Source organism: Sapajus apella, unplaced genomic scaffold (genome assembly GCF_009761245.1).
Source record: "Sapajus apella isolate SASKATOON/1434 unplaced genomic scaffold, GSC_monkey_1.0 scaffold198, whole genome shotgun sequence".
NCBI lineage: Eukaryota > Metazoa > Chordata > Mammalia > Primates > Cebidae > Sapajus > Sapajus apella.
In genome coordinates, this window is record NW_022437138.1 from 756,157 (window position 1) to 774,189 (window position 18,033).

The window sequence follows — 18,033 nt, forward strand, 5'->3', positions numbered from 1 at the left end:
GTAATCCCAGCACTTCGGGAGGCCGAGGCGGGCGGATCACCAGATCAGGAGTTCGAGACCAGCCTGGCCAATAGGGTGAAACTCTGTTTCTACTAAAAATAAAAAAATTAGCCGTGCGTGGTGGCGCTTGCCTCTAGCCCTAGCTACTCGAGAGGCTGAGGCAGAAGAATCGCTTGAACCCGGGAGGCGGAGGTTGCAGGGAGCTGAGATCGTGCCACTGCACTCCAGCCTGGGCGACAGAGCGAGGCTCCGCCTCAAAAAAAAAAAAAAAAAACTGTAGATACTGGGGGTCTCACTGTGTGGGGCCAGCTCAAGTAGTCCTCCTGCCTCGACCTCCCTGAGCTCTGGGATTACAGGCGCAAGCCACTGCGCCTGGCCCAACCCTCCCTGTTTTGGAACTCCTGTTATAGTATTAGCAAATGGAAAAGCGCTAGACAGTTGAGCACACGCGTTCTTTGTCAATGATTATGTCTGATACAGGGATGCTTTTTTATTTTTTATTTATTCTTATTTTTTTATTTTTCAAAGACGGCGTTTCACCATGTTGGTCAGGCTGGTCTTGAACTCCCGCCCTCAGGTGATCTGCCCGCCTTGGCCTCCAAAGTGCTTGGATTACAGGCGTGAGCCACCGCGCCCGGCCCACAGGGATGCTTTTAACCGCGTTGTGTAACGACTGTGTGTGCAGTTGTCTTTTGCGGTCTCCACGGAAGGTGGCCCGTCCGCCGGTCAGATCCCGGCGTACTCTGCGCTCCTTGTTCCCGGCGCTCCCCGCGTTTCCCGCGCTCCCCTGCTCCCGGCATTCCCCGCGCTTCCCGTTCCCGGCGCTCCCCGCGGCCACCGCCCTCCGTCCGGCGAGCCCCGCCCGGGCAGCGACCGTTAGCGCGACCGCGGCCTGGGCGCCTGGTCCCGCCTGTGCGGCCGCGCTATTGGGCTGCGCACCGCGGACACGCGCGCTGCGCGCCGACGATTGGCGGCCTCCGCAGCCCGCTCCGCGGCTCCCCCAATGCGGGGCGGCCGCGTGCGGGGATTGGCCACACGCTGCGAAGGCCCGCCCTCCGCTCGCCCGGCGCGACAGGCGGGTCCCGGCGACCGGAGATCCTGGACAGCCTTTCCAGATGGCTGCGGCAGCCCGGCGGTGAGGCTCTCCCGGCTGTGGTCGGGCTGCGGGCGGCTCGGGCAGGCCGCGGGCGCCTCAGGTAGGTGCGGGGCGCGAGGGGCGCCCCGCGGGCGGGCGGGCGAGCGCTGCGGCCTGCGCGAGGGCGCGCCTTTCCCTCCCGCCTCCCTCCGGGACCGAGGCTGCGGGCCCGGGCGCGGGGCGGGGCGGGGCGGGGAGGGGACGCGGAGCTCGGCCTTTGTGAGGCAACATGGCCGCGGGCGGCGGAGAGCGCGGGGTGGGGACCCCGACGGGGCTGGGGGGCGGGCCCCGGGCCCAGGCGTCGCCGATGCTCGTCGCTGTCCGCCCGGGTAAAGCGGCTTCTCGCCCGACGGGCCCGAAGCCCAGCATCGCTTTCAGGCGGGAAAGGTGTGGACAGGGACAGTGCTCGCCTGGGACCCTGCCAGCTTTAACACAGTTTGGGAAATCCAAGAAGTCGCCTCAATCTTTTTGTCCACCAGATGCTCACGGGTTGAGTGTCACGTAGATAACTGGGTTACGGTTTTGTTGTAACAATGAGCATGGCGGAAATAAATGGAAGGGGGCAACCTGTTGACAGTGATGCCTGTCTGGTGTCATCCGATGGACTTGGGTTGCTTGTGGCAGGAGTCTGATGTGCCGTTTTGCATGCTTGCATGTATCTTGTTCCTGCACGGCAGTCCCGTCTATGGCTGTCGACTGTTCGAGGCCAACCACCAGGCGAGGATCCACTGTTTCCTGGCCAGACTAGACTCCCAGGTGTGGGACTGGCCCCAAACCCTGCTGCAGGCCTTCACTCACAAAAGGGAGTGGATGGGCAGCCCGGGGTGGGCCGCTGCTGCCCTGAGAGCGGGCTGTGAGGCCTGTTGGAGGATGACAAAAGGAATGGATGAGGTCATACTGCCTCTGGATTGGGCGGGAGGTTGCAGCGGGAGACCCTTGACCAAAAGGCAGCACTCACCGCGCTGGCATTGGTGCTGGCCGGTCACAGCCAGTGCCTCAGTTAGCCAGCACAGCAAGTGGACTAGGAGGAAGGGTGCTGTCCAAGTGTATGGGTTTTCTCCCCGTGCTAAAGGGAGCTTGCTGTGAGCCCATTCCCGGCTGGTGGTCCTGTTGGCAAGGCAGGGTTTGCATCCGGTGTTTGGCCAGCAGGAGCAGGGGGAAAGCCTAAGGGCGGAGAGCTCCCCTTTGCGCCCTTTGTGGCCAGGCACTGTGTGGAGTACTCTCAGGGGTGGTTTTGTAGTCTCACCGTGACCTTGGGGTAGGAAATGAGCCTCTGGCTGACTTGCCCAGCCTTAGACTCTCCTGTGGTAGCCCCCTCCTTTGTGATGTCATCCAGCCTCCTGGCTTTAATGCCAGCTTTCCTTAAGATCTTCACAGCTCCAGCCCTGGCCTCCCTTCTGAGCTCATCTGCTGCTTCTAGCCACATCTTCCACCTCTCCATGTGTTTCTTTGGTGCCAAGTAGCCATATCCAAAGGAAACTCAAATCTTCACCCATGCCAAAACATTTTTTGTGCCTGTCTGAAGTCCCTTTGATTCCTCTCTTTCTTACACCGTCATGCAGTTCTAAGGAGGCCCTGTTAGCTCACCTTCTATTTCTAGGCACAGACCATTTCTCACCATCTCCAAGTTAACATCCTGGCCCAGGCTACCTGGTGAGCCTCTAATTCTCTTTGGTCCTCACTCCCCATCCTCCACCTAAAATTTTTCTGGACACAGAGTGAATTTTTTATTTCTTGGGGATGGAGTCTTGCTCTGTCGCCAGGCTGGAGTGCAGTGGCACAATCTCGGCTCACTGCAACCTCCACCTCCTGGGTTCAAGCGATTCTTCCGCCTCAGCCTCCTGAGTAGCTGGGACCACAGGCGTGTGCCACCATACCAGGCTAATTTTTGTGTGTGTGTGTGTGTGTACTTTTAGTAGAGACAGGGTTTCACATGTTGGCCAGGATGGTCTCTATCTCTTGACCTCGTGATCTGCCTGCCTCGGCCTCCCAAAGTGCTGGGATTACAGGCGTGAGCCACCATATCTGGCCCACGGAATGATTCTTATTTTTTTATTTTTTATTTTTTGAGACAGAATCTCGCTCTGTAGCCCAGTTTGGAGTGCAGTGGTATGATCTTGGTTCACTGCAACCTCTGCCTCCTGGGATTAAGTGATTCTCCTGCCTCAGCCTCCCAAGTAGATGGGACTACAGGCGTCCACCACCACACCCGGCTGATTTTTGTATTTTTAGTAAAGATGGGGTTTCACCATGTTGGCCAGGCTGGTCTCGAACTCCTGACCTCAAATGATCTGCCTGCCTCAGCCTCCCAAAGTGCTAGGATTACAGGCATGAGCCACCATGCCTGGACACGGAGTGATTCTTTTAAACAGTAAGCAGGTATAAAACAGAGGCAGTAGATGCAAGCCGCTTGCCTGCTTATAAAGCAGCTCTACCACTTCCTAGCTGTGTGACCTTCAGCACATGGGTGAACCTGTCTTTTTCACAGTGCTGTGTGAGAACTACGTGACTTAAAATGCTTAAAGTGCTTAGAACAGGGCCTGCCTGAGGGTTCGCCACCACTGCTATCCTGGAATCAGCGGATGCCACTTGTGTGGGCCCTCCTGTCCAGTGGTCCATCTCTCTCACTAAGAGCCAAAGTCCTGGCAGCAGCCTCGGAGGACCAGCCCTGATCCATCTGCCCTCATGAACCTGGCTCACTGTCAAGTCCCCTCAGCACACTGCCTCATCCCACCACACGACACTGCTGACCCCGCCCCTCTGCTGTTCTTCTCACTGTCACCTGGAACATCCACTCCTCCCAGCCCTGTTACCCACCTGCCTCACTCCTCTGCCTTCACGTGGATGCAGGCCATGAGACCTTCTCCGATCCCCTTTTCTAAAACTGCCTCCTCTTCCTCAGTGCTTTCCTTGTTTTGTTTTTGCTTGAACACCTATTGGTATGTGACAGGGTACATGCTCATTTTAGTTGTTAGCGGTCCATCTCTCTTGCTAAAATGTGAGCTCTGTGGAGCAGGGTTTTGTCCGCCTGTGTCTGCAGCATCTAGGATAGCCTGTGTGTACGCCATGAATGGAGAAAGCTTACAGAGGGGAGTTAAGAAACTTGCCCAGGACTGCCTACCGCTGAGCTCTGGGGCTGGGCAGGTTTCCTGCTTTCCCAAGGAACTCACTCGATTGCACAGCGCCAGGCCTCCCCGGTGTGCATTTCCTTAGGGCTGCAGCTCAGCCCCTATTAGCACCTTTGCTTGGAAAGCTTACTGTGGCTGCTTCTTTGCCTTCTGTGGTAGCAGGCTTCCCCATTTCATCCCATTGTTGGTCTCTAATTCCCTGCTACTGTGGTTTCTTCAAGTAGCTTTTTGTGTCCCAGACTCATGGATTGATTCACCAGGGTCTCTATGGGACTGCTAGATTCTGAGGTATCTGGTCCTGGTCTTCTTTGTAGTCAGTGGCACTGGGCGCATTGAGCCCTCTGTCTGTTCTCTGAAACGGTCTTTCTTGGTTGCCAGGAGATTGGACTCACCCAACTTAATGTTTCTCATGCCTGCTTGGCTGCTGCCCACGGCCTCCTGAGCGTCTTTGGCACTTTATAGTCGGTTATTAGCTCTGTACTGTTTCCTTGATCCTCAGCACCTTTGATGGACACATCTTTGGGGAAGTACTGTGAGAAATTCCCACTGGATTCAGAAATGTTAGGACATCTTAGAATCCAGGAAATGGAGTGACAGCATGATGGTCATTGCCCTGCCAGTGTGTCCAAGCCCTGCGACCTTGTCTCTTATCCATGTAGTGTGTTCTTTGGAGTAGGTGGTCAGTGGATAGTTGTTAAGTGTACTGATTAAACCTAAACTAGTCTCTTGTTTTCATGTGATGTCCCCTTTGAAGTACAGCCATCGTGCCCTATCCCTTGTTAAATGCGTGATGTCTGCGTCTCCTGTTCTTTCCGGGAATCTTGGGAGGATGTATGTCATGCAGTGCCGCGTGCATGTGTGCATCTGCACGGATGTGCACGCGTGTGCATGCATGCGTGTTCCTGTGCACGTTGTGGGAGTGTGCATGTGCGTGTGTCTGCATGTGCTCCTCCTGCTCTGATGCCGACCCTCCTCTGGGCCCCTGGGTTTTCTGGCTGCCCCCTCAGACCCACCTTCCCTGCTTCATGTTATCCCTTCATGCTGCCTCTGTAGTGAGGCTTCCTAGAGTTGCATCCTTAACCCTCATCTCTGGATGGCCTTCCTCCTGTGGATTTAGCGACTACTTCCTCAGTACGTCCTGACCTTCTGTTTCTGGGCCAGGCATGGCTCTAGAGCTGTAGCCTCAACACCTTCAGAGCCTGCCTGGAGGTCCCCTCCGTTCTCCTTGCCAGGCTCCCGCCTGCATGCTGGAATTTGGGTGTCCTTCCTTGTCTTTAGTTCCCTGTTTTCTCTGCTGTCCAATTCCATTGGGTCAACAAATGCGGTCAGTTCTGTGACACTGTTCTTGGCCCATTTCCAGGGCCTCTTTCACACCTTTGTCCTCTGGCCTAGAGGACTGTCCCTGTGCCTTGGGTGCAGTTGCTTCTGCCTGGCACAGCTGTCAGTCTCCTTTCTCAAGTAGGAACCTAATTGTGGCAGAAGAGTTGCTTCACCCTCAGTGGCTCCTTATTGTCTCCAGGGTGGAGTGGGCTGCAGATGGCACCCAGGCCTCTCTGTGCCTTGGCTCCAGCTGTCTCTTGTGGCTCCCTACCCCAAATCCTGGCAGGTCCCATCCCCACAGCCACCCACCCCTCTCCTCCATCTGGAACAGAACTATGCTGCCACCTCTGGTGACCTCAGCACGCTGCATCACTGTCCCCGTCCACGTGCTATCCTGTGGGCCCAGGAGAGCCCTGGGGTCCCTGGGTAGCAGAGCGCCTGGCCATGCCTCTGAGGCCCCTAGTGCCGCAGAGTTGAGCTGAGGGTCTCGCGCTCACCCTCTGACTGACCCAGCCCTTGCAGGTGAGTGGATTGCTGTGCTCTGGTGACCTGAGGGAGGCCACGTGCCTTCTGTGTGTTCCTGAAAGGGCGCCTCCCACCGCATGCTTGCTTATCTGAGTTAGAGGAATGCTGTGGTGGAGTTTAGTATAAATTTTAAAAATATTTTTTGAGCCTTATGATTATATTGTTTTTGTGTGTCTGAAGTAGGAATTAAAGTGGGCAGTAAACAAAATATTTAACTTTGGATTTAAGTTATAATTCAGGTTCTGAAGAAAAAAAGTAAGGTTAGTTTGTTCTGATGCCTAAAAGGTCCTCTTAGGGAATATTATTTTAAGCCCTTTACTATGCTGTTAATAGTGCTTGGATTTTAACTTGGTACCAGGGAAGTGGAAGGTTTCTGTCATTTTGTGACGTTATTTTTAAATTTCTTTGCAGGTAGAAGAAGAAAGGTGCCACTCCGGCATGAAGACAGACTCGCTTAGTCTCCAGTCACTTAAGCTGAGTGCATTGTGATTTCCAATAATTGAGGCAGTGGTTCTAAAAGCTGTCTACATTAATGAAAAGAGCAATGTGGCCAGCTTGACTAAGCCGCCAGCGCGCAGCGCGGCAGGATGCGCCCGGGTCTCAGCGGACTTGTGCATGTTAGCCGTGTAGATTTATGTGAGGGCTTGTAAAACTCTGATCTTGTAAACTAGTCTTAAGCGCTTTTAATATGGAGACAGATGAGAGTCCCTCTCCGCTCCCGTGTGGGCCCGCAGGAGAAGCGGTGATGGAGAGCCGAGCTGGCCCCTTCCAAGCGCTGCCACGTGAGCAGTCTCCACCACCTCCCCTGCAAACGTCCAGTGGTGCAGAGGTAATGGACGTTGGCTCTGGTGGTGATGGACAGTCCGAACTCCCTGCCGAGGACCCCTTCAACTTCTACGGAGCTTCTCTTCTCTCCAAAGGATCCTTCTCTAAGGGCCGCCTCCTCATAGACCCGAACTGTAGTGGCCACAGCCCGCGCACCGCTCGGCACGCACCTGCGGTCCGGAAGTTCTCCCCTGACCTTAAGTTGCTTAAGGATGTAAAGATTAGCGTGAGCTTTACCGAGAGCTGCAGGAGTAAGGACAGGAAGGTGCTGTACACAGGAGCGGAGCGCGACGTGCGGGCGGAGTGCGGTCTGCTCCTTAGCCCTGTCAGTGGGGACGTGCATGCTTGTCCCTTTGGCGGGAGTGTTGGTGATGGGGTAGGCGTAGGGGGTGAGAGTGCTGATAAGAAGGATGAGGAGAATGAGCTGGATCAGGAAAAGAGAGTGGAGTATGCAGTGCTCGATGAGTTAGAAGATTTTACTGACAATTTGGAGCTAGATGAAGAAGGAGCAGGCGGGTTCACGGCTAAAGCAATCGTTCAGAGAGACAGAGTGGACGAAGAGGCCTTGAATTTCCCCTACGAGGTATGTTGGCAGCCCCTTCTCTAGAGGGCTCTTAGCAAAACCCAAAGAGATTTGGAAATTGTGGCATTTTTTTGATAGGGAAATTAAAAACACAAAACCAAAATCCCCTCTGAGGTGGAATAATGTTAATGTGGAGAAGATAATGATGTAAGAAGTCCAGATTTTTAAAGTTTCCTAATGAAAAATTTGGCCGATGGGTAGGCCTTGCACCCCTGATCCAGTGTCTGAGGTGGCAGGTGCTGCTGAGACGTGCTCCTTGGTGGTGTGTGCCCCTGTACCAGGTGTGTTGGTGTCAGCTGGTAGCTTCATCCCGTTTGCTTTTCAGATGATCATGCACCCTATGGGCACATCTAGGCCCCCTGAGAGCACCTCCTTTCTGTGTGTGTTCTCAGGAATGCTGTTGAGCTCTCCTGGTGCAGGAGCATGGGCGCCAGGGGCTCTGGTGTCTCAACAGCATGTTTTGCAGGATGACTTTGACAACGATGTGGATGCTCTGCTGGAAGAAGGTCTTTGTGCCCCCAAAAAGAGGCGAACAGAGGAAAAATATGGTGGAGACAGCGACCATCCGTCCGATGGAGAGACGAGTGTGCAGCCGATGATGACCAAGATTAAAACAGTGCTCAAAAGTACGTGGGTGGGTCAGAAGCAGTGGGTGTTCCAGGGCAGTGGAAGGGCGGTTGCTTCCTTAGCAGAAATGCTTTGAGAGAGCTCTGGTGCCAGGTAGCAGGCTGGGTGGAGGCATGTTTGAGGACAGGACAGTCATGTCTGAGGAGGTAAACGCAGGATGCGTGACCCAGCTGCAGATCCTGGTGTGTGCTGTGGAAACCACAGAGCAGCAGGTGCTGTGTAGAGGAATGGGACGGGATTTCTGAGGGGGTCAGGAGGGAACGTTGGTGTATGCCAGGAGCCAGTGTGACCATCAGCTGGAGGGTGTGGAGGCCAAGGCCAGAGGTGGGTGCACAGTGAGATGGCAGGTGATAGTTGTAGTCCAGGTTCTGGTTCTGGACCAAGTGTCACAGGAAGCCACCAGAAGCAAGTGGTGTTAACTGTTTTTGTTTAACAATGTGGCTCCTGGGCCACAGCATGGTGTGTGCACTTCAGGTAGTCAGGGTGGAAGTGCCCTGTTAGATGTGGCACTTCCTCAACTTAGTTGAGGGCAGCGGGGAGAGCACTTGGGAGATGCCCAGAGTTGCACTGTGAGGCTCTGTCCTGGATGTGGTGCAGGTGCTGGGGGAGCTGGAGTTGGTGGTTTGAAGGCACCTGTGAGGGTCCTGGTGGAGATGTGGGGCTCGCTAGAGGGACTAAAGAGACAAATGGGGACCCAGGCTCACAGGTGGGACCCCAGGCTGAGGACTAAGGTGCAGAAGGTGGCAGGGTGTGACTGGGAGCAAAGCAAGGGGGTGTATCACATGACCATCCTCCTTGGGCTGTTGAGGAGACAACTCAGCCAGGTGCCACATGTTGCAATTTCACTATTCCCCTATGTCGTATTGGTAGCAATTAAGCAGGAGGGTCGTAGGCAGGGTAAACCTGGGGCTGTACCTTCTGGGGCTGGAGGTGGGAGTCTTGACCTCAGGGCCTCCAGGAGGCTGGTTTGGTGCTCTCCTGCAGTTTCAGCAGGCTCATTCAGAAGGTAAACCCACGTTTATCCTGCGCAACTCATAGGTCAGCAGCCATTCTGGCCTGGATGCCTGAACGCTTACAAATGGATAGCTGCATGTGACCCCCCCTCAGGTGACTGGGTCAGCTTTGTGACCATTCACTGCCACACAGGAGCAGCCCCGACGGACCCATGTTCCGTCTCTTGCTTGGCTCCGTGTTCCATTTGCTGCTGCTTCTGACTGAGCCCAAAACTGGTGGGAGGCAGCTCCATCTTGGCCTGATTCCCAGTGGGGAGAGTACCCCCGTGTGCATGCAACCCTGACTTTTAACCGTCCCTCCCTGGATCATCACCTGATGGTGGCCTGGGTGGGGGTGTCAGGTCCAGGGTCAGGGCCACTTGGTGGGGACCTGGCCCTGAGAGTCACTGGCACTTTTTCCCCTTATGTGTATTTTTTAAGATTTCATTTGCTTTCTTTTGTTTCAAAATTTTTTTTTTTTGAGGTGAGGTTTTACTCTACCATCCAGGTTGGAGCGCAGAGGCATGATCATAGCTCATTGCAGCCTCAGCCTCCCAGGCTCAAGTGATCCTCCCACTTCGGCCTCCTGAGTAGCTGGGACTATAGGTGCCACTATGCCTGGATAATTTAAACAATTTTTTTGTAGAGTCAGGGTCTTGTTGTGTTGCCTAGGCTGGTCTTTCTAAATTTTTAATTTGTTTCTAATACCTGTGAGAAAATTAAGTTTTAGTTACATCTTTGCCTTACACTCTTCCCAGCAGTCAGGCTTGGTGGCAGGTGTCAAGTTGATAAGTTATAAACCTCTTCCTCTCAACTGCCTATGAAGCAAAGAAGGGGTTGGGAATAGTATATTAAAACCGACTTGCCGGGCGCGGTGGCTCAAGCCTGTAATCCCAGCACTTTGGGAGGCCGAGGCGGGTGGATCACGAGGTCAAGAGATCGAGACCGTCCTGGTCAACACGGTGAAACCCCGTCTCTACTAAAAATACAAAAAATTAGCTGGGCATGGTGGCGCGTGCCTGTAATCCCAGCTACTCAGGAGGCTGAGGCAGGAGAATTGCCTGAACCCAGGAGGCGGAGGTTGCGGTGAGCCGAGATGGCGCCATTGCACGCCAGCCTGGGTAACAAGAGCGAAACTCCGTCTCAAAAAAAAAAACCGACTTAGAAACTGAATAATTTGAAGCAGTGTTTTGTATGCTGCCGAAAGTGCACTTCAATTACGATAAACACCTGGCCACTGGGAGCAGTGGCTGACAGCCATGCAGTTTATTAGTAAAGCTCACCCAGCCCCAGGATGCCTCTGGCCACAACCAGGCAGACGGGAGAGAAGTCTCCAGTGTCCACAGTGCTCACCAGATGTGGAGGCAGGAGCTGAGGTTGGGACTTGTATCTTGCACAGACTTGTTTTGTGCTCTTTCATGTGCTGGTTTGACGTGTGTAAATTCCCACCTCAGGCCGTGTACTGTCTGTCCTAGACTGGAGGCATAGCAGTGAGCAAGGCATACAGGCACTTGATTCTCTGTGAAGACCCAGATAAACATATACCCAGTACCCAACAATTTCTTGTTGCAGGAGCTGCTGTGGCAATCATTCCAAGTGTTTTTAAAGTGATTATAGGATGTTCTCGTCTTCCTATGCAGGTCGTGGCCGCCCCCCTACAGAGCCGCTGCCGGACGGGTGGATCATGACATTCCATAACTCTGGAGTCCCGGTGTACCTACACAGAGAGTCTCGGGTGGTCACCTGGTCCAGGCCATACTTCTTGGGAACGGGAAGCATACGGGTAGGGGAGGCATCAGTTGTGACTTTAGGCTTGTAAGTTCTCAGACCAAAACATGCACATCCACACACACGGCACTGCAGCCAAGCAGAGGCCAGTGAGAGGCATCAGAGTTTTAGACTCTCGGGTTGTCCTTGTAATCCATGTTGCAATTTCACTATCCACAGAAACACGACCCTCCTCTGAGTAGCATCCCTTGTCTGCATTATAAGAAAATGAAGGACAACGAGGAACGGGAGCAAAGCACTGACCTCACCCCCAGTGGGGACGTGTCCCCTGTCAAGCCCCTGAGCCGATCTGCAGAGCTGGAGTTCCCCCTGGACGAGCCTGACTCTATGGGTGCTGAACCGGGGCCCCCGGATGAGAAAGATCCACTAGGGGCTGAGGCAGCCCCTGGGGCCCTGGGGCAGGTGAAGGCCAAAGTCGAGGTGTGCAAAGACGAATCTGTTGGTGAGTTTTGTTAAGGAGTCTTCTTCTCTTCTTGGCTTCTGGGACCCATGAGCCTTATTTTTCTAATGAAGGCCATCATTGTTGCCAGTTCCTAGTCGCACTTGTGAGCAAGGGGCTGCACACCTCCACTCTATGTGGTTGAAGGCCTGTCTTCCTGCCCTTACGTGAACCTGCCTGGGTATAGCACCCCAGGCTCCTGTGCCTGGGCTCTGCGGGGCCCACATGGCTGAGGCTGCTGGGGAGATGGCTGCTGGCACTGTCAGTGGGCCTTGTTCTTACTGGTTGCTTATATGATCTTTCCTGAAGTCTTGCTTTTTCAGTAGGATGTGCTCATGTGGCATTGTTTTAATTTATCTTGATGAGCTCAGTGAGCCTCTTCAGTCTGTGACTCAGTGTTGGGAAACTGTCACCATTCTATGGACAGTTCCCTCTTCAGTCTTGCAGTTCCTTGCTGAATGTGTGCTGGTGTTTTGCATTCTTCCTTTCATGTCTTTTAGCCTAGTCCCACCATTCAAGTCTTAGTTCTCTCTTCAGTGGTGGCAGGTTTTTTTGAGCCCGCCAGCTGGATTATTTTCAAAGAGCACTTTCCATTTTCTGGGTTTCTGGTTGTCTGCACATCACTACCCAGTCTGTCTTCATAACTCTGTGGAATGTGGGGTGCTCTAGAAGACCTGTGTGGTGGGGGCTGTTGCTGAGGATGGGGAAGTGGCCTGGGAGGAAATGTGACAAATGCTAGGCCCTGTCCAGGGAGCTGCCTGGGTTGTGTTGCTGAGTATAGAGGTGGCCAGGATGGCTGGAGGGAAAAAAGTGAGGTTGTCAGAGAGGTGGTGGGCACCTGGAGCCCAGGTGCTGCTGGCATTCAGGTACCTGTTTTGATACACGGAGGAAGTCCTGAAGGCCATCTGACTTTTTAAAATATATTTTTATTTTTTAATTTTTTTTTAAAGATGGGGTTTCTCCATGTTGGTCAGGCTGGTCTCGAGCTCCTGACCTCGATCCACCCACCTCGGCCTCCCAAAGTGCTGGGATTACAGGCGTGAGCCACCACGCCCGGCCAGCCATCTGACTTTTCTAAGCTTTCTTTTTTCCTTTTCATTTTTATATTCTTGTTCTTCCCCCAAATAAAGTAAAAGAACATCCCAGAAATTCATCCAGAAGGGACCTGCCAGAAATCATCTAAGCTGGTATAGGGAGGCCTTCGTTCTTTGCTTCCCTCCCCTTTGAAAGGAACAGGGAAGGGAAATAGTGTCGTGTGGCCTGGAGCCCCAGGCACTGGGCTTTAAGAACCTGACGTCTATGTTGGAAGTTAAGTAATTTGGTTCTCTGGTAAATCTGGGACAGATCTCGAGGAATTTCGAAGCTACCTGGAGAAGCGTTTTGACTTTGAGCAAGTTACTGTGAAAAAATTCAGGACTTGGGCTGAGCGGCGGCAATTTAATCGAGAAATGAAGCGGAAGCAGGCAGAGTCCGAGAGGCCCATCTTGCCGGCCAATCAGAAGCTTATTACTTTATCAGTGCAAGATGCACCCACAAAGAAAGGTATAAGCCTCTGTATTTTAACATCAACAGATTGGTTATGCTGTTGTTTCTAATATGATGTGTTGAGGGCATGTTTTATGAGTTGCATTTCATTCGGAGCTTATGTTTATCCCATGAATACAGGGGCCTGCCACATTCATGGTGGTGAGCCCCTCATTATTGACATGGTAACAGAAAGCTGTGTGCTGGCTTTTGGCACTTCTTCACATTTGCTGAGATGGTCCTTTTTGTGACAGAGTTTGTAATTAACCCCAACGGAAAATCTGAGGTCTGCATCCTGCACGAGTACATGCAGCGTGTCCTCAAGGTCCGCCCTGTCTATAATTTCTTTGAATGTGGTAAGTTTGACCTTCTCCATTTCAGTCCTAAAGAATCACAAGGCATCACTTCGGTCAGGACTAGGGAGGCAGGCGCTGACCGCTAACCCTACTCTCCTGTGATGGGAGGGAAGGGAAGGGAAGGGTAGGGAAGGGTAGAGAGCAGTGCGCTGAAGATGGGTGGCTTATTTCCTGGACCATTGTCCCACCTGCGTGGGTGGCTCTACTTTCCTCTTCCAGTCTGTCCCCTCTCCCCACCTTCCTCATCCTGCCCCATCTGCCTTGCTTGTGGCTTGGAAATGGACAGCCTTATTGCGAGCAAGGCCTCCCTGCCGTGCACTGTGTCCTTTCCCTGATCGCCCGGTGCCCACAGGTGTCTGAAGGGTTGTTGGACATGCATTTCCCACCAGCTCTGTCTTCCTTGGGCACCCTTACCACACCTTTGTGAAGACCAGTCTGTTTTCCCCTTGGAAGCTGGAGCCTGGGGATCACTCATCCTTTGGGATGGTGTTTTTTTGGCAAGCCACATCTTGTGCTTTCCCACTCTGACAGTCCAGTGTCCATCTTTTTTTTTTTTTTTTTTTTTTTTGAGATGGAGTTTTGCCCTATTGCCAGGCTGGAGAGCAGTGGCGTGATCTTGGCTCACTGCAACCTCCGCCTCCCGGGTTCAAGTGATTGCTCTTGCCTCAGCCTCCCGAGTAGCTGGTACTACAGGTGCATGCCACCATGCCCAGCTAATTTTTGTATTTTTAATAGAGATAGGGTTTCACCATGTTGGCCAGGATGGTCTCGATCTCTTGACCTTGTGATTTGCCTGCCTCGGACTCCCAAAGTGCCGGTATTACAGACATGAGCCACCACGCCCAACCCCTGTGTCCATGTTTCATAGACCTCAGTCACTGTCCCGGGCGGCTCTGCCCCCAGCCTCCTGCTGCACCTCTGGCTGACCATCTCCCATGTGCTCATTTCCCTCCACTTTCCCAGCTGTGCCCTTTGCTGCTGCCTGTCTGCTGCCCGTCTCCAGTCCCAGGGAGCCCCAGGTCTCTGCAGTCAAGCATAGGCTCACTCTCTGCAGGGACAGTCCCTGACTGCACCTTGTCTGTCGGCGTGGGCAGATCATGCACACACTTTTAATGTCTTGACTAATATGTTTTAAAACAAGTAATTTTAATTTTAAGAGAACCCAAGTGAGCCTTTTGGTGCCTCGGTGACCATTGATGGTGTGACTTATGGATCTGGAACTGCAAGCAGCAAAAAACTTGCGAAGAATAAAGCTGGTAATGTGCTTGCTTGAGTGTCAAAGACACGTGCTACCTGCTGTGTCTGCCTTGCTGTTTGGTTAGGGAGTGGCTGAGCAGTGGTGGCAGGTGGGGGGTGTGGTGGGGCATGTTTATTTTATTTATGTAATCATCTACTTTGATTTTTATAGTTACATGCTCATTGGAAAAGACTCAAATAGAGTAAAATGTGAGACTTAGAAGTAGAAGGGCTCACTACTGAGTGACAACTGGGCCAGTGTGTCCCTCCCTAGTCCTGGCCCTGCACATATTCAGGGGTGTGCCTGGAGCCAACTGGGCTGTGCTGGGCACACGCTGTTTTGTGAGTTTGTTTTTAAGCTGAGCAGCATGTGGGCATGCCAGGAGAGAGGAGAAGCGGGCCAGCGTGCTCTCGGCATCCTCCCCCAGCAGTACTGGCGCTTACCAGCACAATTTCCTGAGTCCTCCCACTCCATGTTTAGGCCTAGCCACGCAGAACACCTGGAACAGCACAGTTCTGGGGAGGTTTTGGACCATGTCCTTGCCATTTGTGTTCGCCCAGCATTCGTGGTAGTTGGCGTTCTTTCACAAAAAGCCATTTGCCCCAGCGTCAGTGTTAGTTGGCCTCTTGCAGGGTGGTGTTGGGTGTACCCCAGGCCCTTGCACCCACAGGTCAATTTTTGAGGTGTCTGCCATTGCCGTGTGTTTTCCAGAAGGCCTGCTGCCCATCTTAGATTCTGCCTAGGAGACTTTTGCAGCTCAACAAAGTGGGTGTTGTGGAGATTTTGACGATAACTTGCAGTGGAGCCTTGTGTGGGGTGGAGATGCCTTGGGTGTGGCTGTGTGCTCTTCCCTCTGCGGGGTCACCCACTTTCCTCCCCATGTGCTGGAACTTCCCCTGCCCAGACTTTCCCTGCTCAGACTCTGGCTGCCCTGTAGACATCTTGGCTCCGTGCCTTGCTAGCACTCACAGCTCTGTGGGGTCTACAGAGCCATCAGCCCTTGGCTGTGACACCCCCAACCCCCAGTGATCATGCCCATGCTTTGCCAGCAGAGCTCCGGCAGCTCCCTCTAGTGTCTCAGACCTGGCTGTATTTCCACCCATGGCAGCCACTGCTACTGCCACCTGGTCTAGGTGACTGCAGCAGCCTGCTCTCAGTCCTCCCTGTGTGGTCCAGGGCCTGCAAAGCCGTTTTCTTACGTACCACCAAAGTGGTTCCCTAACACACAGCTCCGAGCTCCTCTCTGCCTTTGCTGTGAGGACCTCAGGGTGAGAGCGCAAACACCCAGTATGGCCTGTGAGGCTTTCCTGTAGCCTGCCCCACGTCTCTTTTCCTTAGGATGGGCTTTTCCTTCTGTCTTTTCACCCTGTCTCTGAAGTGCTGCCACTCCTCAGCATCCTCGCTCAGCCCCTGAGCTGTGGGGATGGGTGACAGCAGTGCACAGTTCACTCTGCAGGATAGTGGGACATCTGCCTGAGCCCTGAGAAGAGGGCAGTGCCCAAGCCTCATCCTTGGGCTCTTTTTTTTCACAGCCCGAGCTACACTGGAAATCCTCATCCCTGATTTTGTTAAACAGACCTCTGAGGAGAAGCCCAAAGACAGTGAAGAACTCGAGGTGAGTGTTGTGGTCTTGCCCTGCTGGGAGCTGCGAGTGCAGTGAGGTTCCTTGCCCTGTTAGTATGATCTGGGGCTGTCCATGGGCTTTACCTGTGCCTTTCATGCCCTGCAGTTTAGTCATCCAGCCTCCAGGTTCTTCTGTTTGTATTTCATAAAAGAGGAAACCTGCCTGTCTTTGGGTAGGCAGGGAAAAAAAATGTCCTTTTTGTTAGAGATTTTTGTCCTGTTTTGCAGCATTGAGTGTGTACCATAAATGTTGGGTACATGCAGGTTTGTGTTGAGGCAGAGTCTTGCCCTGTCACCCAGGCTGGTGTGTGATCTTGGCCCACTGCAACCTCTACCTCCCGGGTTCAAATGATTCTCCCATGTCAGCTTCTTGAGTAGCTGGAATTACAGGTGTATGCCACTATGTCTGGCTAATTGTTGTATTTTTAGTAGAGATGGGAGTTTCAGCATGATGGCCAGGCTGGTCTTGAACTCCTGACCTCAGGTGATCCACCTGCTTTGGCCTCCTAAGTGCTGGGATTACAGGCGTGAGCCACTGTGCCCAGCCCTAGATTGTTCTATGTACACTTGACCCTTGAGCAATGTGGAGGTTAGGGGCACCAGCCTCTCAACGGTGGTCAAAAATTCACACATCACTTTCAGTCCTCCCAAACCTTAGCTACTGGTAGCCTACTCTTGACCAGAAGCCGTACCAATAACATAAACAATTGGTTAACACATATTTTGTATGTTATATGTACATGTTACTACAGCGGTTCCCAACCTTTTTGGCATCAGGGTCCAGTTTTATGGAAGACGGTTTTTCCACAGATGGTGTTGGAGGGGCAGGGAAATGGATGATTCAAGCGCATCACATTTATCGTGCACTTTATATTATTACTGCATTGTAATATATAATGCAATAATTATACAACTCACCATAATATAGAATTTGGGTTCTATATTAGGGAGCCCTGAGCTTGTTTTCTTGCAACTAGGTGTTTCTCTCTGATGATGATGGGAGACAGTGACAGATCATCAGGCATTAGATTCCCATAAGGATTGCACAACTTAGATCCCTTGAATACACAGTTCACAATAGCGTTCACACGCCTATGAGAATCTAATGCCATTGCTGATCTGACAGGAGATGGAGCTCAGGGGGTAATGCAGGTGATCGGGAGCGGCTGTAAATACAGATGAAGCTTCGCTTGCTCGCCTGCCCCCCTGCCACTCATGTCCTGCTATGCAGTCTAGTTCCTAACAGGTCATGGATTGGCACCAGTCCATGGCCTGGGGGTTGGGGACTGATATATACTGTATTCTTACATTAAGTTACAGAAAAGAATGTTATTTTTTTCTTCCTTTTATCTTCCCATTGGTTAGAATCCAGAAAAAAAGAATGTTATTAAGAAAATCATAAGGAAAATTTATTTACTATTTTTGAAATGGAAACATCATCATAAAGGTCTTTATTCTCCTCATCTTCATGTTGAATAGCTGAGGAGGAAGGGGAAGAGGAGTTGGCCTTGCTGCCTCAGGTGTGGCAGAGGCAGAAGAAAATCTTTGTGTAAGTGAACCCATGTAGTTCAAATCCATGTTGTTCAAGGGTCAGCCATATGAAGAACCATTTAAAACGAGTTGTAAACCTTTTTGGGTAAATTGGATATTTGTTGCAAGGGCTTCTGAAATTTTGAAGGGTGCAGCTTTATTAAGATAGTTACCATGGGCCGGGCGCGGTGGCTCAAGCCTGTAATCCCAGCACTTTGGGAGGCCGAGGCGGGCGGATCACAAGGTCAAGAGATCGAGACCATCCTGGTCAACATGGTGAAACCCCGTCTCTACTAAAGCTACAAAAAATTAGCTGGGCATGGTGGCGCGTGCCTGTAGTCCCAGCTACTCAGGAGGCTGAAGCAGGAGAATTGCCTGAACCCAGGAGGCGGAGGTTGCGG

The 18,033-nt window shown here is 52.6% G+C and overlaps 1 protein-coding gene and 1 long non-coding RNA gene across 2 annotated transcripts in view; one reads left to right on the top strand and one right to left on the bottom strand.

Moving 5' to 3' along the window:
• Positions 1 to 1,045: 1,045 nt before the first annotated feature.
• The window catches only part of DGCR8 (DGCR8 microprocessor complex subunit), a 34,135-nt gene continuing 17,147 nt past the window's right edge, over positions 1,046 to 18,033 (top strand). Inside the window, exons 1-9 of the mRNA XM_032269770.1 lie at positions 1,046 to 1,196; positions 6,520 to 7,516; positions 7,983 to 8,142; positions 10,776 to 10,918; positions 11,083 to 11,365; positions 12,707 to 12,904; positions 13,141 to 13,242; positions 14,400 to 14,498; positions 16,012 to 16,094. Of these exons, the coding sequence (XP_032125661.1) occupies positions 6,797 to 7,516; positions 7,983 to 8,142; positions 10,776 to 10,918; positions 11,083 to 11,365; positions 12,707 to 12,904; positions 13,141 to 13,242; positions 14,400 to 14,498; positions 16,012 to 16,094 (1,788 nt within the window). The 5' untranslated portion in view covers positions 1,046 to 1,196; positions 6,520 to 6,796. The remainder of the gene's footprint in view (positions 1,197 to 6,519; positions 7,517 to 7,982; positions 8,143 to 10,775; positions 10,919 to 11,082; positions 11,366 to 12,706; positions 12,905 to 13,140; positions 13,243 to 14,399; positions 14,499 to 16,011; positions 16,095 to 18,033) is intronic.
• Positions 3,682 to 4,881, bottom strand: LOC116543848. Its single transcript, XR_004265726.1, has 3 exons — positions 4,811 to 4,881; positions 3,925 to 3,929; positions 3,682 to 3,704 (listed from the first exon to the last, which is right to left on the bottom strand). It is a non-coding gene; the product is annotated as an uncharacterized LOC116543848 (long non-coding RNA).